General features: G+C 43.0%; 2 protein-coding genes across 2 annotated transcripts in view; one reads left to right on the top strand and one right to left on the bottom strand.

The window, feature by feature from the left end:
- The window catches only part of SCOC (short coiled-coil protein), a 652,090-nt gene that overhangs the window by 146,750 nt on the left and 484,649 nt on the right, over positions 1 to 20,691 (top strand). The gene's annotated exons all lie outside the window — the stretch shown is intronic.
- The window catches only part of TBC1D9 (TBC1 domain family member 9), a 61,113-nt gene that overhangs the window by 8,136 nt on the left and 32,286 nt on the right, over positions 1 to 20,691 (bottom strand). Inside the window, exons 8-17 of the mRNA XM_063136343.1 lie at positions 16,966 to 17,136; positions 14,943 to 15,093; positions 14,241 to 14,455; positions 10,841 to 10,958; positions 9,814 to 10,099; positions 8,652 to 8,781; positions 5,718 to 5,816; positions 5,548 to 5,616; positions 4,248 to 4,488; positions 12 to 77 (exon numbers count right to left, since the gene is read on the bottom strand). Coding sequence (XP_062992413.1) covers positions 12 to 77; positions 4,248 to 4,488; positions 5,548 to 5,616; positions 5,718 to 5,816; positions 8,652 to 8,781; positions 9,814 to 10,099; positions 10,841 to 10,958; positions 14,241 to 14,455; positions 14,943 to 15,093; positions 16,966 to 17,136 — 1,546 coding nt within the window. The remainder of the gene's footprint in view (positions 1 to 11; positions 78 to 4,247; positions 4,489 to 5,547; positions 5,617 to 5,717; positions 5,817 to 8,651; positions 8,782 to 9,813; positions 10,100 to 10,840; positions 10,959 to 14,240; positions 14,456 to 14,942; positions 15,094 to 16,965; positions 17,137 to 20,691) is intronic.

Here is a 20,691-nt window from a genome sequence, read left to right on the forward strand (position 1 = left end):
TTACTACTCACCAGGCAGAACATGCATTTTATATAGCAGCTTCAGTTTTTCAGTAAGATCTCCATGGCATGCTGCACCTAGAAGGATTAAGTTGAATGTAGCTGAGTTATGAAGTATATTTAACTCTCTACAACACGTACAATCTTCCAAACATTTGGAAATTAGTCTTCAGGTATCTTCAGGTATTAGTCTTCAGGTATCTATATTTAAACTTCCATAAACATATATATTCCATAAACATCAAAATACAACATTGTTGTAGCATATATACAAAAAACAGGTGGCAATGTGGTCATCAATCTAGGTTACTTCATCTCACCAATATAAAGCTTCAGCAAAGCTTTTGACAAAGTACCACATGACATTCTGATTAACAAACTAGCTAAAAGTGGGCTAGATGGAACAACTATTAGGTGGATCCACAGTTGGCTACAGAATCGGACTCAAAGAGTACTTATCAATGGAACCTTCTCAAACTGGGGAGAGGCAACGAGTGGGGTGCCGCAGGGCTCAGTCCTGGGCCCAGTGCTCTTCAACATTTTTATTAATGATTTGGACGAGGAGGTGCAGGGAACGCTGATCAAATTTGCAGACGACACCAAATTGGGTGGGATAGCTAATACCCTGGAAGACAGAAACAAACTTCAAAGTGATCTTGATAGGCTGGAGTGCTGGGCTGAAAACAACAGAATGAAATTTAATAGGGATAAATGCCAAGTTCTACATTTAGGGAATAGAAACCAAATGCACAGTTACAAGATGGGGGACACTTGGCTCAGCAATACTACAAATGAGAAAGATCTTGGAATTGTTGTAGATCACAAGCTGAATATGAGCCAACAGTGCGATATGGCTGCAAGAAAGGCAAATGCTATTTTGGGCTGCATTAATAGAAGTATAGCTTCCAAATCACGTGAGGTACTGGTTCCTCTCTATTCGGCCCTGGTTAGGCCTCATCTAGAGTATTGCGTCCAGTTCTGGGCTCCACAATTCAAGAAAGACGCAGACAAGCTGGAGCGTGTTCAGAAGAGGGCAACGAGGATGATCAGAGGTCTAGAAACAAAGCCCTATGAAGAGAGACTGAAAGAACTGGGCATGTTTAGCCTGGAGAAGAGAAGATTGAGGGGAGACATGATAGCACTCTTCAAATACTTAAAAGGTTGTCACACAGAGGAGGGCCAGGATCTCTTCTCGATCCTCCCAGAGTGCAGGACACGGAATAACGGGCTCAAGTTAAAGGAAGCCAGATTCCGGCAGGACATCAGGAAAAACTTCCTGACTGTTAGAGCAGTGCGACGGTGGAATCAGCTACCTAGGGAGGTTGTGGGCTCTCCCACACTAGAGGCATTCAAGAGGCAGCTGGACAACCATCTGTCAGGGATGCTTTAGGGTGGATTCCTGCATTGAGCAGGGGGTTGGACTCGATGGCCTTGTAGGCCCCTTCCAACTCTGCTATTCTATGATTCTATGATTCTATGAATTTGGACTCCATATCCAAATTAATAAATTCACATAATCTAAATTAACTCTCTAGATTGCTCAAATAATTATTGGACTATATTCTTATTTTTGGAGAACAAAAAGTATTCTCGTCCATGTGGAAATTCAACAGTTGTCACAATTGCATTTGTTATACAGGAAAAGTGAAAAGGGAGTAGGACCACACACACCCTGGCACCTCCCCATAATATTAGAACCCGAGGTCATCCCATGAAGTTGAATACTGGGGGTTTCTAGTTTTCAACTAACGCAGGAAAGAAAACAACCTGAACCAAAGAACACAATGAGCAGGTGTAGCCTCTGTGTTGGGGGCATGGAGAGGAGCAGGCTGCTTGATTCCTCTGTGCAAGGTATGGAAGGACCTCTATCCGTCTCTATTGGCCAAGCTTCTTGCAGCACACCCAGCTGAGGGGTGGTAAGGAAGATTACATAGGATGCTGCCTTATACCGTTAGGCCATAGCTTCCTCTAGATCAGTGGAGTTTACACCTGTCTTCCCCAACATCCCCAGATGTTTTGGAGTTCAACTCCCATCAGCCCCAGACAGCATGGCCAATGGTCAAGAATGCTGGGTGTTACAGTCCAAAACATCTAGAGGGCACCAGTTTGGGGAAGGCTGCTCTACATTAACCAGCAGTGGTTCTCCAGGGTTCACGAGAGGATTCTTTCTTAGCACAAGTTGGAGATGTTAGGGATTGAACTTGGGAGCTTTTGCATGCAGAGCATGTTATGCTCCACCACTCAGCTGGCGTGGAGGGAAGAGCTCAACAGAATCTCTATGGGATTCTCTCCCTGCATGCAGACTTGTATATGCAAAAGGGGATAAATTGTGCTCAATGTCTTTGAAAATTGAACTAGTCCTACATTGAACCTTTGACAGACCTCCATCTTGTCTGGATTGCGACTCAATTTATTCACCCACATCCAGTCCCTTACTGAACCCAGATAATGGTTCAGGACTTCCACAGCTTCCTTAATAGGGCTGTGCACCGCTTTGGTTCCAGATCTGGATCTCAAACCAAAGTGAGGTGATTTGGACCGATTCAGTCCAAATCTGGATCAGTCTGAAGTGCTCCTGACCAATCTGGATGATGGCGGGCCACTGCCCCCGCCCACCGAGTGAGCAGCTGGGACCTGCTAGACCCATCTACTCATGCCTGGCCTCCATGAGAGCCTCCATTTTTTTTTACAGTAGATGGGGACTCTTTCTTTTCAAAGATCTAATGCTGTGCACAACAGCAGCTGTGAAGGGCCATTTCTGGCCTGCTTTGGATGTCCGAATCTCACTTCAGATCCAGATCAAAAGCAAACCAAGGTGGATCAGGTCAATTTGGCAGCTCCAATTTGGCTTCCGAAGTGGATATGTGGATCTGTGCACAGCCATACTCCTTGGCATTGGATGAGAAAAAGATAGATAGGAAAGTGTTTGGAAATGTCCACTGGTCCTGAATGGTGCGGCCAGATTATTGACCAGGGATGGTTATAAGGATCACATGATTCCCTTGTTGCAACAGCTTCACTAGCTACCACTCCATTTCTGGGCATCTACAATGTCCAACACCTATAATGCCCTACACAAATTGGGACCAGGCTGTTTGAGAGACCCCATCCTCCTGATCCTGCCCCATGTTTTAAGATCCTTGGGAGAAGCTCTTCTTTCTGTCTTGCTACTATCAGAGGCACATTTGGTGAGATCACAAGAGAGGGCCTTCTCGGTGGCTGCTCCAAGTTCTGGAACGTCATGCAAAGAGAGGCCAGGATAGCTGTATCTATTGTCCTTCCACCAGTAGACAAATATATTTTTATTCAGACAGGCTTCTGGCATCTGAGCTGATTTGCTGCTGAAATAGGTTTCAGTCTACTGCAGGGTGTTTTCCTAATGGATGTTAAATAACAAACTCTTATTGTTGTGTTTTTATTGGAGGAGTTTTAATGTTTTAATTATAACTTTCCATTTTATCTCTATTTTACGGTTAGCTACCTTGAACACTATTTTTAGTGGAAAGGCACGATATAAATTTAATCAACAAACATGGTTCCATTTTCATTGTCCCCCCCCAATGCAACAACATCATGTTCCTTTTTGGGAGCGTCTGTAATGCTATATCTTCTCACATAGCAATGTAGTGTATACTTATTGTGCAAAACATTGACCATATGACAATTGGGTTTTTGTTAGAAACTCCCCCACCCCTAAAATGCCATGAGCGATCTTAACTGACACACAATGTGCCCTTTTGAAAGATATTCAAGGCATTGCTATTTTAAGCTCAACTCAAATGTTGCTTAGCTTTTGGAATGTTTTTTTTTCCCTACCGTCTTCAAATCTTCTGCTCCTTAGCTTCAATCAGTAAATTGCCCTTGATATATACCAATGCATAACAATGACATATTTAGACTATGTCTTATTATGTAGTTGTGCAAAAGATAAACATTTTACTTTAATTGCATACTGAAAACCCAAATGACAATTACTGATTGACAAATATCAACCAGCTCTAAGAAAGGGAAAGTATTTTATCTTCTGGGTTTGAGGAACAGAAAATTAACCACCTCATATAACCTATTGTTGAAAGTGACTCTCACAGATATATTCATTTCACAGTTATTAGAACATTTATCTATATAGCCTTTAAAAAACGTAACAGTCTCATATATAAGACTGCATATGCAAAACCAATGGTTTCAGTTAATGGAGAAGGGGGAAACAGCCTTACAAAAGCAGCTTAGCACATGCATTCTCCTTACTTAGCCCGGAAACAAATTCCCGAAAGTTGATTAAGGAATCTCCATTTTCATCCAGCAATCTGAATAAGCGTGCAGCCAATACATCAGAGTGAGTCCCACAGGCCCAAGGAAAGAGGAGAGCAAACATCCCCTTGAACTGCTCAAAGTCAATGCGATATTGTTCTAAATAAGGCAAGCTTGGGTCGTGGCGGTCAGTGGCGTTGCTGGTGCCTCCCCAGTAGCAACTAGTGAGATGCTCTGCCTGAAGAAAAGCAAGGCACATGGCAGTGTCATCGTTATTACAATCTTCGTAGCTATTCTAATGGCAGCACCCACCATCACAATTTTATTTTGCTTTTAAACAAATACGAGTTTTGAAAAATGCATTTCCCCTTCATTAGCATTGCTATAGGCCAAAAGCAGGAACCCCTGTGCCCTCCAGATGTCTTTGAGTACAAATCCCACTTGTTATGCTGGCTGAAGCAGATGGGAGTTGTAGTCCAAAACATCTGGAGGGCACCAGATTGCATACCCTCCCTGCAATAGACAACATGTTCAAGTTGAAGTAGGTTTACTACTCAGAGTGTGAGACGTTCATTCAGTGTCACCAATGATCTAAAGCTCGGGTGAGCAACTTGTGGCCATCCAGATGTTGTTGGACTGCAACTCCCATAAGCCCTAGGCAGCATAATCAATGGTGAGGACTGATGGGAACGGCAGACCAACTGCAGAACAACAACATCTGAATGGCCACAAGTTGCCCCATCCCTGCACTAAAGTCGGCATAAAACACAAAAGCAACACAGTGCTTACACAGGAAGATTAGAGTCTACACTTTCGAGCCACAGAGTCCTTTCTGCAATGAGCCCCTGTGGATATGACATCTTTGGTGTGGCCAGATTACAAAACACAAAGAACCCAGGACCATGGGTACTGTGCAACCAGGAACTATACCATTCCCCTAACCCAAATAGGCCCAGCTCCACCAGGCAGTTTAGAAGAATACTGTGAATGATGGTATTGAAAGCCGCCGAGTGGTCCAGGAGAACTATGAGGATTGTGCTCCCCACATCCTGTTCCCAGCACAGGTCATCCACCAAGGAGACCAAAGCCATCTCCCGTATCACATATGAAAGCCTGATTGAAATGGGTCCAGATAATCAGGATCATACAGTGTATAATTTTACCCTCTTCTACAGACTGTTTTGACAAACCACAATTCAGCTGAAATAGGTGGGAGCAAAAATACTGTACATCACAAATTTCAGCCTACCTAATACTACTAAAAAAATTATGAACTGGACAGATATTTCAAATTTACCTTGAAAAGAGCATAGAGTTCCTCCAGCTCATCTATTGTAAAAGAGGTTTCAGTCACTATGGTCCGTACCTTTCAGAATGTAAAAAAGAGAAAGAGTTAAGGTACATGGAAAGGATTTGAGCTTCCAAAGCCAAGAAACAGTTGATCAGAAAAGCACTCCAAGAACCTACCACATTGCGTTTGGTAGTGTCTTCAAGTGTCTGGATCACCTTCAATCTCTGTTTGAATCTCATTTGTTCAATCAAATCTGCCCGTATGCTTCCAAATTTCTAAAGGGAAAAATATTTTTCAATGTTGCTGTAAAACTTACAATGTGATGTTCACTAACGAATTTTTATTTTATCTTAGGACTTTGCCTCTAGCTCTGTCCAGATGCAAAGTCTAAAATTAATGCTTATTATATTCAACCTTCTTCTTTGAATAGCAGACCAAATAAATGCGTCCTGATATACCCAGTATTAGAGGGAAATAGTTTACAAAAATGCAAGTTTTGGATGCAATACTGATAAGATTAGAATTTATTTATTTATTTATTACATTTATATACTGCCCCACAGCCGATGCTCTCCGGGCGGTTCACAAAGCTAAAAACAGTAAACATTAAAAGTATACAAAATTTAAAAACCATCAGAGAACCATTTAAACTGGTGGAACTTAAAGGTTTAATTGTGTTTTTCAGAAGGCTACAATCCTAAACACACTAAGGCCGGGTTCGCATGACCGTGGGGGTAAAAGAAGCCATTGTGGCTTCTTCTCCCACCCCCGTACATGCTACATGTTCACCCATTGCTCACATAATTACCCATGGTGTGTTGTCTGAACCAGGTGTGCAGCGTGGCTTGACAGGGATGGCTCTGATGTGCAGTAGTGGTTTTGGGGTGGGCACAAAGCCACCCCTGCCATGCTACATACCCAGTTTGGACAACACACTAAACTGCACTACAGTGTTGATAATTCTGTAAACAACAGGTGTATGCATGGCACTCACAAGGGCAGGGGGAGAAGCCATTATGGTTTCTTTTACCCCTGTGATCATGTGAACCCAGTCTAAGACTGAGTTTGCACGTCATGCTAAGCCACGGTGGGTTGTCACCATGGGTGGTTGTAGGGTGGCTTAGTGTGACATCTGAACCCAGCAACGCTTTGCTTTTGCGGGTTGATTTTTTTGAAAACAGGCCACTCTGACAACCCACGGCTTGTAGTAGGGTTATTTAGGATGACTTGTCATGACCTCCAAACCCAGCAGAGGCACTTCAGCGTGGGTTGTTTAAAACAGTGAGAGAACCACCTGGCAACACCAACAAAAACCCTGCCCTCCAAACCCCACAATCTCAGCTACTGCTGCTGCCGTTCACCCTCCTTGTTTGCTGTCAAACTTGGCAATGCACTAGCAGGCCTTTAAAAACAAGTTGATCCTTCAAAATTGCACAAATGGGTTTTGTTTAAAAAACAAACAAACAATTTTTTCTTTGATTCTGCCCAAGTGAGAACATTTTCAGGACAACAGCATGGCATATTCTCCTATTTTATTCACATGCTTCATTGACTGTTAAACAAGCAAAGCAGAAATAAGCTTCACTTACTCCTGAGGTAATCACACCTGCAACAAAAGTTCCTGTCTTGTTCCACAGCCCCTTTCAGAGTTTGTTGTCAAGGGAAGCACCAAAGTAGAGGAGGAATTTGACAGCTGAGATTTCAATATGTTATGAGCGCAGAAATTTGACAAGTGGCATTTCTAGACATGCAGAGGGCATATCGATGTGCTTGGGCACTGTACTAGCTGGTGCCATACTGATATAACTTAAGAATATAAACTAGACTCATGTGAATAAGCACACTTGAAAAGGAATGAAGTGGAGGAACCCAAACCCATTTGTGCAAATCTGAAGGACCACATTTTTTAAAAATAGACCAATCCCATTTGCGCAAATTTGGGGAAAAAAGTTGTTGATGTTAAAACTGCTCAGAAAAGGGGTAGCAATTTGAGAGGGGAGGAGTTTCCCTCCATAAGGAATATGAAGTTTCAAGATTTTGTGCTTTGTAACTTCTGAATTTAAGAGCAATGGGGGGGGAAGCACTCTTGACCATTGGGGATACCAGGATCCGAGAGGGGGTTCACTGTAAAGGCAGCTAGGATATATGCTGGGAGAGGGCGGGAGGACTGAAGGGGAAAGAAGCCATGCCAAGCTACTGTGTACCCAATTGTCTGTTGGGAGTAATGTGGGTTGTTCAGTGAACAACCAACCCATGGCAGCTGATTCTCAGGGTGGCTTAATGTGATGTCCGAACTCGCCCTTAAGGTACAATCCTGTGGCCCCTGGAAGGCCTCTCTAGGGGCCATAGGACAGTGTGGACCTTCCTTTCAACCCCCAGAGAGGGAGGACTGTGGGCATGGGTGGTCTGGTCTTGCAAGCCTCCCTACTGCAGGCACAGAAACCCACGTTACTCCAATGGCAGTAACAGCAAAAAGAGGGTATTCCAGGGATGTGCAGACTGGGGAAGGCTTTGGATCTTCGTATGTGCCTGTAATGTTAGGGGTGGGTGGGGGGAAGTACACCAGCCCTGGAGCTGGATTATTTTGTTTCCCTCCCACTGGTACCAAAAAAGGAAAATCAGCAGGGAGAAATGAAAAGAAAAACAAAAATGAGAAGATCGCTGCTCCCTTGACTTCCGTCCTGGCCAGTGCAAGCCTGACAGCAGGGGGTGCATGCACTGGAAATCTCCACCAATCAGGACCACAGAATTGTTCTGCCAGTAAGCCTCACTGACCACAGTGTGTTTTCTTTCAAGGATTGCAGTGTATGTGTTGTTATGTTCAATGGGATAGACAAATGTAAAAGTCTTGCGTTACATTCTGCTATGTGCGTGGGGGTGGGGGTGGGGTCCGTGGGTGAGTCTAACAGTACAATTGTATATATATCTACTCAGAACTACGTCTCATTAAGTACAATGGGGTTTACTTCCAGGTATGTGGGTTTAGGATTTCCACGTGAGACATATTCCTGTTTTTAGTGCACAGAACCAAACAAATCATTTGCTACTGCGTCCCCACCACCACCACCATGTTTCAGCTCTTAGAGTTGCTGGAATCTATGTCAAATTACCTCATAGGAAGTTCTGATGAGTCTGAAGATATCCACCTCAGGATAAGGCCCTATATCATCACTGAGTAGTGAGTGAAGGTGAGGAATTGGTGGCAAAGTGCTGTCCTTATTGGTCACGCTGTCCAAATACCTACAGATGCCGAGAGAAAACAATGGGCACACAATGAGTACCCAGTCATGTGGGATTGAACTCCTTCCCTGAATAAGGGCAAAATCTGCAATTAAACTCTGAATAAGACACAAGTAATATAGTTTACAACAGGTGTGGACAACCTGCAGCTCTCTGGCAAAAGCAATCTGGCGCTTTCCTAGTAGTAGTAGTAATAACAACAACAACAACAACAAATTTATTTGTTACCTGCCTCTCCCTCTGGATCGAGGCGGGGTACAACACTAATAAAAACACCATAAAATACATACAACTAATTCAAACGTTTAAAACCAGTGCATCATTAAAAGCAGCACACCATCAAAAAAGGCATCTTAAAATTCCACTGGGTAGGCCTGCCGGAAGAGATCAGTCTTTATGGCTTTCTTAAATTCCGGAAGGCTGTTAAGTTGACGAATCTCTCCCGGCAAGCCATTCCACAAACTGGGAGCGGCAGAAGAAAAGGTCCTCTGGGCAATAGTTGTCAGCCTTGTTTTTGTTGGCTGGAGTAAATTCTTCCCAGAGGACCTGAGTAGGCAAGAAGGAAGAGGCAGAGAGTAGCGGCAGAAAGAGAAAATCTCTACCTCACAGTTGGCTCTGACTCTGCCAACATGTGGCCCCCCCCGAGGGATTATCCGTGAAGTACCACAATCAGTCAAGGTTGACAGTACTGTGCTATAGGACCCACTAGTTTGAATCGGCATAAGTGCTTCTCATAATGGAATCAGATGATATTGCCAGAGGAGATGGCAGCAGTGAAGGGTAGGCTGGGCGAATAGACTCAAGGAAAGCTGCTCCATTGCTAGCAGGGGGCCAATTAGCAAGACAGAACAAGAGCACCCTTCATTTAATGGCTATGCTTTCCCCTTATTACATGAAAAGCCTTTGGGCATGGAAAATTACTTCTTTAAAAGGGGAATAAAGCAATCAGATGAGATTTCTATTAACGCAAGCAGGATGTTTACAATTACAAGATATTTCTAACACATCAAAGCAAGGAGAGGCATAGCTTACCTCCCAAGTACGGTCATAGCTTCACCATCATCTTTGCAATTCAGCAACTTGTCCACATTTGCATCTAGCACAGCCAGCGCCAACTGGAAGATCACCTTTATGCCTTCGTAGAAGAAACAGTCCACAACCACCACAGCACTCTCAAAGGGCATGACACTGAGGAAGAGTGTGAGGAACCAGGAAAGAGAGATCGTGGAGATGACCCCCAAGTCCTGCATGCAGTCGTAGAGCTGGGGAACGTAGTCTCGAGCTAACTCTTCAAACACACCTTGATCCACCAGAGCACCTTGTAAGACACAATCGGCATGTGAAATTTGAGTCAGCATAATGGACATTTTTGTCCATCTAGCAAAACAGAGCGGAAGCATTTTCCAATTAACTACCAGTGAACTACAGCATCGAAAGGACCAGTTCTTTCATTCATTAACGTTGCAATATTCAAGCATAAGAAGCTATTGTAAAGAATCTGCTTCACATAACAGAAAATCAACATTAAGATGATCAAAAACTCTACCCTGCTTGTTTGGGGACCGGTTCCTCTAGTTTGGATAATCAGGCTATCATTGTAACCAAGCATCTTTCTAAATATTTTTAGAATGTTTTAAAGACGTTTTAAAGATGTTTTAATCATGTATACTATGTTTTTAATCAGCTTTTATGTGTTTTATATTCACTGATGTTCCCCGCCTCGATCCAAGTGGAGAGCCGGGTAAGAAATAAATTATTATTATTATTATTATTATTATTATTATTATTATTGATTTTTACAGCCCACCAAAAATTATTTCCCCATTTTACAGACTAGAAACAAAATACAGAAAGGCTATGTTTGGGTATGATATATGAAGCAAGACATAAAATCCTGTTTTTCATTCTGCAAGGCAGAGCTACAACCATTCAACTGTCATTCGGTATCTATGACTCCAAGCATCCCCACTGGCAGATCAAACTTCACTTTCTGCTAGTTGAAAAACTGGGTCTGAAATTTCCAGCGATTAGGCTCTTTAAAAAAATTCCTTTAACATACCAACAACTCTTGTGTTGTAGTAATCTGGCAACATGCGCTCACACAAAGCCACAAGCAGCCAAAATGCTTCCTCTTCTTTTGCATACAAAAGCAGTACTGATGTAACAATATTCATGGCCTAGAAAAAGTTTTTAAAAGACATATAGTAGATTTAAACATTCTATGTAACAAGATTTAATCAAGCAATAGCCCTAGTTTTTGCCCTAGTTTTAGAAAGCAGCGGTGGCTCTAGGCTGCAACGTGTTTTCCATAGAAAGTACCATCATGCAGTTTGGCCATCTTTAATAAGTTATCACAGTCTCCCAGCTCTTTCTTCCCAAGGTGATAGCAATGCTTTTTAAAGACTGGATGATGCACCTGAATAGGAGAGAAAGACTATTGTGTTACTGCATCTAAACAGTTTTAAAGCATTCAGCAATTCCAAAATAACTCCCTTTAATAGAGGACTCAGGTGGCGAGTGCTGATGGCCTCGTTTTCAAATAGCCCACTAAGAAACAAGATGGTGGCATTAACATGCTTGGGGGAGGTTTGCAAAAAATACCGAAAACCTAAGGAGGTGCTTCTCCAACACAGCCCAAAGAAGGAGAAACACATTCAGTACTCACTGTGACTACTGGGTTCACACAACACACTATCCCACACTCATGGTATGGGTATGAGTATGGGTTATTTTGAATTGTGTGTTGTTTGTTGAACCATGAGTCATCATGTTGTTTGAACACAGCCATGGTGGCTTGTTAACTATGCAGTCTGCCTTGTTTTCTCAAACAAGCCACCTTGAGAACCCATGGTTTTTTGTTGGGTTGTTCAGGGTGGTTAACAAGCTGGAAAACATGCTGCGTTCAGGCAACACACTAACCCACAGTTCAACAAAGAACCCACATTTAAAACAACTCAAACTCCACCACTGAGTGTGGGTTAGTACGTTGTGTGACTGTCAGAATGTTAAGTGTCAGTCAGAAAAGAAAACCAGAAAAGGTTGGTAATGGACAATAGAGTGGGAAGTCCTGCTGGGACAGAATGGCTGGGTTGAACTTTGCACAGGAGCAGTCCTATTGGAAGGGAGGATACACGGCAACCTTTTCTTTGAGGCCCCAGTTGTTAAAACCTTACATTTCCAGAAGGTTCAGCCAATTTTACTAGATCAGAATTAAGAGAGAAACAATTGTATACTACCGCCTTTAGAGAGTTAGGATTGACACCTAAATTGTACTCATTCCTCTGCTAGCATAGTTAAAATCACCCAAATTGCACGAAGAGCTGCTTAACAGAAGCAGTCAGCATCCCACAAGTATCAGTGCCTAAACACTTATATTTTCCAGTCGCCACTACATCACTGTTTTAAGGCACAATCCTATACATGTTCCTTTAGACACAAAAAAGTAGGACTTTTTTTCTGTCTGCCCATGCATAGGATTGTGCCTTTAATGTATGGATCAGGGCTCAGGGAAGAAAGAGCCAACCCATGAAAGAACTGTGTGTGCTACCATTATATCCACATCTTCAGGAAAGCTGTCTGAACTTAGTGATGCCTCAGCTCCTTTCGTCATCCTTGTAAACGACCACCGGACTTTCAGAAAAGTTGCTATGATCAGAGGATTGAGCACAATGCAGACTCCAATCCTTATTCTTCAAAGTCTTTGGGATAATGGGATATAGCATTTTATCCCTTAATGTGGACCTTTCACACTAAATCAGAAAGCTAAAATCTTCCACGATATTAAGCTTTTACATTTGGGAGGAGCTGAATGCTTTAAAACTACTGGTATGCAGTGACATGATAGGTTCCTTGCCCAATTCATGCATACAATCCTGCTTTTAAAACCCACAGCTGTTGACTTTACAGCGCAGGTATCCACCACCCCAATTACATGTAGGATAGCAACTTCCTTGCATTTGAATCAGGACTTTCAGGACTATCCTGCAAAGTCTCAAACGGGGTAGGAGCCGGCTTTTATTAACTCGATCAGAAATGCACAACATGCAGCCCTCCAGCGATGAAAGAGCAAAGCACCAGAACAATTTGTTTCACAATCACTGGGGGAAGGAGTGGTTCTTCACTCCCTCCCCGAGCAATCTGTGTCAGGATTAGGAATGGGCAAAGCAGCAAGGTTCAAGGTATTTTCACCTCTGAACTCAGTTCATCTCATTCCTATTCCTGAACACAAGTTCTTTTTTTTCTTTTTGAACCCAAAAAGTGTGCATTTCAGTGTGCATTTTTGAAGTGCACGCTGGACTAATCTATACCAAGCAGGATATTGCACTATGAAAGTGGTATATGGTATGTGTCAATGGGCCCCAACAGTTGTCAGTGCACTTGAATTCCGCTATAAAGCATTAGTGTGGCTCCTGCCTTTTACATACCGCTTTCATAATGCAATATCCTGCTTGGTGTAGATTAGGCCACTCAAAGGCCGGATCTACACTACTGCTTTAAAGCGCTTTATAACAGTTTTATAGCGCTTTAAAGCAGTTAAAGCACTTTATAACTGTTATAAAGCACTTTAAAGCAGTAGTGTAGATCCTGCCAAAATGTGCACTTTCCACTCCATAGATTAAAAGGTGAAAGTGTGCATTTTTTTAATAAAACGTGCACTTTTCGAACATGACCACAAGTTTGGGAATTTCCAATTGTGCTCCCATTTGTGTTCATGTTTGGGGTTGCAAACGGAGCAAATTCAAAGTAAAAAATGAACCCAAATAAAATTCTCATACATCCCTAATAAAGATTACTGGGATGGGTGCACATGTGTCTACATGGCTCCTGACCAAGCCTCATATGTGACCTTCAGGTTGTGCATCCCTGATTTAGTTAGAGCACAAAGACAGGTTTAACCTTAGATTTCTCCTTAACTGTTATGCCAAGTCCCAAACTAGCCCTTTCTTTAAGATATCTGTGAAGTTCATTTTAATTATGCACTTTAGCATCACATCTTCAGTTATCTTCAGGGTGTCCTGAAAACTTGCAAAACAATACATTGATCAGGGCTGGCACAAACAGCTTAAGCAAGCACTATCTATTTTTACGGGCTCCAATGAAGCAGCGCACAGGGAATGAGGACACAACCTTATTGGCTTCAGTCTCTTCTGCAGCACTGTGAGGGATCCAGGAGCACTCCTCTTAAATCCTACCGCCTAGTCTCTTGGGACTGCAAAATGTCATGGGCTGGCCTGAAGACCTATATAAGCACTATTGCCTCCGTGAAGATCATCTTACTATGCAGAAATTGCCAATACCAGCTAATTTCTTAGCAAAAGACATTGATGCTTAACTAGCTAGACTGCATCAGTTGCATACTGAAAGCACAATCTCGCCTCAATACAAAGAACTCCGTTCAACAATAAATGCAGGAATGAGTGAAGGAATTTGGGTTCTTAAATGAAAGGAGCTTCTGTTACCTGACAGTATCCTATGTTTGGGTTTCTAAATGCATAAGCAGTTAGTACTCTCCTCAGGGCAGCAATGCCCATCTCATTCTGGAATGCGGGATGCTCTGGGAGAGACCGGTGTAAATCCCTCTCAATCTCTTCTGTGGCAAGATTATATTTCCCCATGGATTTCTCCACCAAGTCTTCATAATAGCCAGTGTGGGTGGCCATTTCATTAATAGCTCCTAACAATGCAAGAGAACAAAGTGACACAAGAGAAAGTAGGTTACAGATATAGGCCAGGATCCAAAACAGATGTGCCGTTAGTTCTGCATGCCGAAAGGGGTTTGAGGCTTCTTTTTTCATAAATAGCAGGGCCCCAACATTTAGCAAACCCCTTTGAAGCTTTTGGGATTTTCACGAACAGTTTGTGGGAACGTAAGAAGAGCCACGCTGGATCATACCAAGTGTCCATCTAGCTCAGCATTCTGTTCACACATTGGCCACAATCCTATAAATTTGCCTGGGAGCAAGTCCAATTGAACCCAACTTCTGAGTAGACACACATAGGATTGCGCTGTTAGAATTGCAGCTGACAGTTTCCATCCAACTGCAGCTAATGTCCTTCAACATTTGGATTGTCTGTTTTATATATAATTATGTCCACAGAAGAAACCACGTGGGAAACATCTGACTCAAATCCATAAAGCTATATTATCTACTGATACCCACCTGACAGGAGCAGCCAGAGTTCCCCTCTCATGCTTTCAGGAATACCTTTTAGCACAAGGTCTCTTGTTTTCTCTGTGCGATACATACAGATGCCTTGGCCATATTCAGCAAAATGAATCCGCCAAGCTTGTTCTTTCAGAAATTCTTTTGCCTTAAAAACAATGGAGGACATAGTATAAAATTCAGAGAACCCTCCCTCCCTAACACACACTGACTGCTTACAGACTTGTCATGGCTCATTATGAGTGAGCCACAGGGCCTGCAGGTGCCAGATTGCATGTGCAGCCCCATTCAGGGGTTGTCGTGTCGTGCAAACCTGATGAGCATGGGTTGTTATGCAATGGTTAAACAATCCTAAAACAGACTGTGGGTTATGTGAGGGTTTTAAACTCTTGCATAACCCATGCTCACCAGGTTCATTCAACATGACAAATCGCAAGTGGGGGTGGCATATTCAAAATGGCTGCCTTACACATCCCACACACCCCGCAGCCTCATGGTGGATTAAATATCCCATGGTGTCATGGGAACAAGCCCACTGTGTAACAAAGCCAGTAATGCATCCAGACATTATGAAAGATGGAGCCCAAGACATTGCATTCCTTAATTTTATTTTTGGGGAGGCTGGGTTCTGCCTATTATTTTAGTAATGCTTTCTCAGTATGCTCACTCCAGCACCACATTTATTTAGTGTTCTGACATTCCCACATCACCGTGTGTATATGTGTGTGTTACATACACAAATATATCACACATACATACAGATATATTGGGGGAAATTCCTGATGGGATTGACTCCAGAAAAGTTACAAGCGATCACCATTCTAACAACAAAAAAACCCTTTTCCATATGTATTTACTAATGGGGACAGCAATCCTATGCCCCCTAAACAGAGTCTGGGGGCTATAGGATGTTTCGGATTCCTGGATCTAAGGCCAGAGACAACACTCTGATCTCAGACACAGGAGTCTGAGCTCCCCTCCCCTTTCCCGCCCCCTCGCAGCCAGCACGGAGGGAAGCACACCAGCTGCCTCTACGAGCTCACAAATGCAAGCTTGGGGAGGAGAGAAAGGGGGCAGTTCTGAGGGTGGGGAAGGGAGGAGAACAGGTCGGCTGACTTATGACGGATCCGCTGGCCACTCCGGCCTCCTTCTTCTCCGCAGAGCATCAGCTAGTCGGGCAAAATCACCTGTCTAGTGAAAACGCAGGGGGAGAGGAGCGCAGCGGTGATGATTATCTCTACGCTTCTCCTGCCCTGCAAAGGAACCCGGGCAGCCTCCGAGTTTGGAGGCTGACAGGAATCCTGATACGACTGCGCCCTTAATCTATTTCTTAGCTGCCTTTCAAGACTGTAATCTTCCCAAGGCTGTACGTGGCCTCAATGACTTCAAAGCTAAGGTGTCAAGTCATTGCCCCAACTTTCTTGACAACAGATTCCGTACTGAAAATATCTGTATCTAAATAGATCAGAAGAGAACAAGAGAGATTTCTAGTTGAATTCCCCAATGCGCTTTTAAAGTATTATTATTATTATTATTATTATTAATTTATATAGCACCATCAGTGTACATGGTGCTGTACAGAGCAAAACAATAAAATAGCAAAACCCTGCCGCATAGGCTTACATTCTAATAGAATCATAATAAAACAATAAGAAGGGGAAGAGAATGTACCAAACAGGTACAGGGTAGAGTAAAACTAACAGTTGTTATGAAAGTAATTTATCCTCATATTCCTTGTAATAAGCATTAAACATGCTATTGTTTCATGACATGCCTTTTCACATGAACTATGTAGACATCGTACTGGAAAACTTTATTTAATTACGACAATAAATCTTTTTCCTATACTAACTTTGCAACCAGCAGCAAGAAGACAAACTCAAGATACTAATCAGAATATAATTTATCATCCATTTCTTTTAAACATTTATGTAGCAAGCACTTTTGTGATCCAGTTGAAAGAGAGAGAGAGAGAGAGAGAGAGAGAGAGAGAGAGAGAGAGAATCTCAGCATGACCTACTAATTTAGGGTTGAATTCCTCAGGTGAACGTCGCCGATACATGGTCATTAATGCCTGTGTTACAGTTGGGATGTTATTACCATTCAGGTTAAACTGCCGTTCTCCATCTGCTTCAGAACCAAGGCTCCTCTGAGAACTTGATGAAAGGATACTACTCGCCCTCGAATATAGCTGACGGGAAGGAGGGGGAAAATTCCCATAATTTAGAAACTGTTCAGGTGTGGTCAGGAAACTGCTTGAACTGTGGTAACATGACAGTGCCCATTGGGTTGTTAAGTGCGGATCCCCGCAAGGGGCTTCTGAGCTTTTAATAGCTATGTGGCAGGAAGCACTTTGGCCTGGGTTTCTTCTGCTGTCACATTGCCCATCCTCCTCCTCCTCCTCAGTCAGCCTTAGTGCTGAGCTCGGGTAATTCAAGCTACTGTGGATGGGAGAAGGAAAGAGCAGACAGACTGCAGCAGTGCAGCAGAACAATCCCTTTTGCCAAACGTTTTCTGCTGCGAAATCTCAAAGGCGTGAGCCCTGCCTCACTCCGCTTTGAGTCAGGTGTCTGCTGCTTTTTAATCCAAATTAGGGGTCCGCACAATGATTGCTTACATTGGTGGATTCCTATTTTAAAAAATAATTAAGGAACAAATAAACTGCAGCAGGTTTTAGGGCTGAGGTTCTGTCAGCAAAAATAGGCTTCCAGGAGCATTAACTCTTCCATTAAGGGTGCAATCCTATGCATCTTTAAATAGACGCACAGGATTGCACCCTAAGTGAATGTTAGTTGCAGCCTTAAGTGAATGTTCAATCCTCTCATACCATAATTTCTAAACATTTTCTACAGTATCCCACACCGCAATACTTCATCATAATAGAACAGAATTGGAAGGTTTTCAGCGAACAACTTAATACGTTTTTAAATTACCACACTGGCATGGTTATTAAAAATTATACACCCAGGAGCATTCCAAATAGCTAAACCTAGAAGAGCAATAAAATTACGCTAGACCTGTGGGGCGTTCTGCTCCACTATGTAGCAATAGCAATGTAGCATCAGGATTTTGTTTTGGTTTTTTATTAACAAGGAGCATCATACTGATAACAGTTCCAAGAAATGTAACTGATAAAAGTGTGCGGCAAAGCAAACATGCAGCTCCTTTCTTATCAGTATGTAGAGGAAAGTAAGTGCAGTTGGCCTCTTGTAGCTCCTCTGTGATCGTTATCCTAGCAGTCTGGTGGCAATTCAATGGTTGAACCATTTATGTGTCATGGTCTTAGAATACAGTTTTGACACATTTGTGTGTCTTGGGATAATGTGAATTTCTAAAAGAAAAGAAAAGAGAAGAAAAGATGGGCATTATCCTGCAACTAAATTAAGTTTTAGAAATTTCCAAGGGGAAACGTAAGTTCAAGGAAGGATGTCTGGGGGGAGGAATGAAAAAGGAGCTAAACACAGAGACTGGGTTTGCACAAGCACAGAGTGACTGCGCCCAGCGAACGTGGCTGGCTGGGATGGTTGGTTTGCAAACCGCCTTGAAACCCTTGTAAAGCACCTTACCCACCCACCATTGCCAGGTTCAAACATCACGGCAACCTGCACCCAGAGAGGGTAATTATGCTAACTAGGTGGCTCTCAACCAGCACACGCAGGAAGGAAAAATAAACCACTATGGCTTATTTTCCCTCAGTGATTGTGCAAATCACCCAGAGGTTCTCTAGCTCAGGCTTCCTCAGCTTGGTGCCGTCCAGATGTTTTAGACTTCCATCAGGCCCAACTAGCATGGGCAACAATCAGGAATGCTAAATGCTGTAGTCCAAAACCTCTTGAAGGCACCAAGTTGGGAAAGGTTGACAAAATGGGGTTGTTGTTGTTGTTGTTTTAGATCAAAAAGAGACCATAACGATGGCACACTTAATTCTAAGCTTGGCCAAGCATGAGGGTATTACGGGCTTGGCCCAGGGTTTACTTGAACTCAAAAGGTGAATTATTTAACCAAATTATTGTACTCACTTCATTCTATAGGAGGCTCGCAGACCTGTGACCTACAAAGAGAAACACAGCCATGCCATGTGTTGTGGGCTACCTGGTGCTTCCAGTGATCCCTGTGTTACTGTTGTTGTTATTGTTTCCAGTTCCAGGCAGAGCTCAACTGAGCCCCTAGTGTTCTGCTATACATGACTGATGGGCTACATTTAGCTTGGTCACAAGCTGTGCAGACCCACAGTAACAGCCGAAAGAAGCCCCATGGCCATATTGAGCCAGGAGCAAGAACAGAAGAACCATTGACAGCTTACTGACCTTTACAAGACTGTGAAAGTATTTATACTTTCAGCCTATTGATAAATCAGACAAATAATTCAGTTAAAGAAGTCATCTGATTTATAGAGGTGAGCTCTTAAATCATGGCTCACTGCCACCATTTTTAACATTCTGACTACAAAGGCTAACTTTATGATTTTGCAAAGCAGTTAGTGAGTTGGATCCAGATTTAGGCGCGTGCAACTGGGCGGGTGGAAGCAGACTCCCTCCCCCCCCACGGCAGCCCCCTGCTGAATGGGACCCTGCTGAATGGGCTAGGATGTGTTGCAGGGGAAGTGAGGGGTGGGGGTAGTTCCCCCCAAATTGGGCAAGATACCTTCTATGAACTAAAAGCCATCTCCTAAAATCTTTAGTCTCAGTAATTCCTCCATGCTAATTACAATCCATTTGTAATATAGACAAAATGATTCATTATTGTAATTTTATGTCCTCTCCATCATGGTATTTTCTGCTGGGTTTTACTGCCTTGCATTTCATTTGCAAGTTGGCAAATATTCAACAGTCAATAGCTGGCATTTTGCTGACGCCAGCATCAGGCAACTTTCCAGACAAGAGGATATCTTCTGAATATGGATTTCTTCCCCCTACATTTAACCTTAAAAGCAGATGGTTTCTTTGAAAAACAGCAACTTCAATTTTGGACTCATGGTTCTGAGATCTGAGGCTGCAGTTGCTGGTGAAATGTTCCCTGATCCCTACCATGCCAGCTTGTGTGTATGTGTCTGCAGCGGACAACAAAAAAGACTTGGTCCAGACCTAACACCAGACCATGGCTTGGGTGTTTGTAGTCATGTGTCAGAGTATCATGCTTTTATGCTCCTTTGTCCCTGCTTCCAGCAATTCCCTCCTTCCTTTCCTGGTGTGAGGCAAACCATAGTTTGCTATTTCCTCCAAAATGTCACAAAGTCTGGTATGCACTGCCCATGCAAACCAGGATTGTAAAGCAGTGTTTGATTCTGGTTTTCAGGGCATATACAGATCATAGTTTTCTGATCTGGACAAAGTAACAAAACTGTGGTTTACCTCAAACCAGGAAACGAGGGAGAGCATTGCCCTATCTGAGGGAACGAGAAAGATGGAAGGGGAGACGTGCAAGCCTGAGGCGCCTTGAAAAATTGTTCTTGTAGGTCCAAACCAGTTTGGAGTTATGATTGTGCCAATCTACAGTTTGCAGTTATGATTGTGCTAAACCACAGTAACCACCAGTTCCTTCCCTATCAGCATACCATCCACCTGATGAAATGGGAGTGCTGAAAAGGCAAGCTCATTTTCCAGGAGACTTTTCCTTCTGCATTATTTCCCCATCACAATGCAGTTTAGACTACAACATATTGGAGAGCTATGGGTCCCTTTCACATTCTTTTTATATTTGATATGCCTTTCCTTTAGCCCCGGGTCCCCAAAATAGCCAAATCATG

Source organism: Elgaria multicarinata, chromosome 10, assembly GCF_023053635.1.
Source record: "Elgaria multicarinata webbii isolate HBS135686 ecotype San Diego chromosome 10, rElgMul1.1.pri, whole genome shotgun sequence".
Lineage (NCBI taxonomy): Eukaryota > Metazoa > Chordata > Lepidosauria > Squamata > Anguidae > Elgaria > Elgaria multicarinata.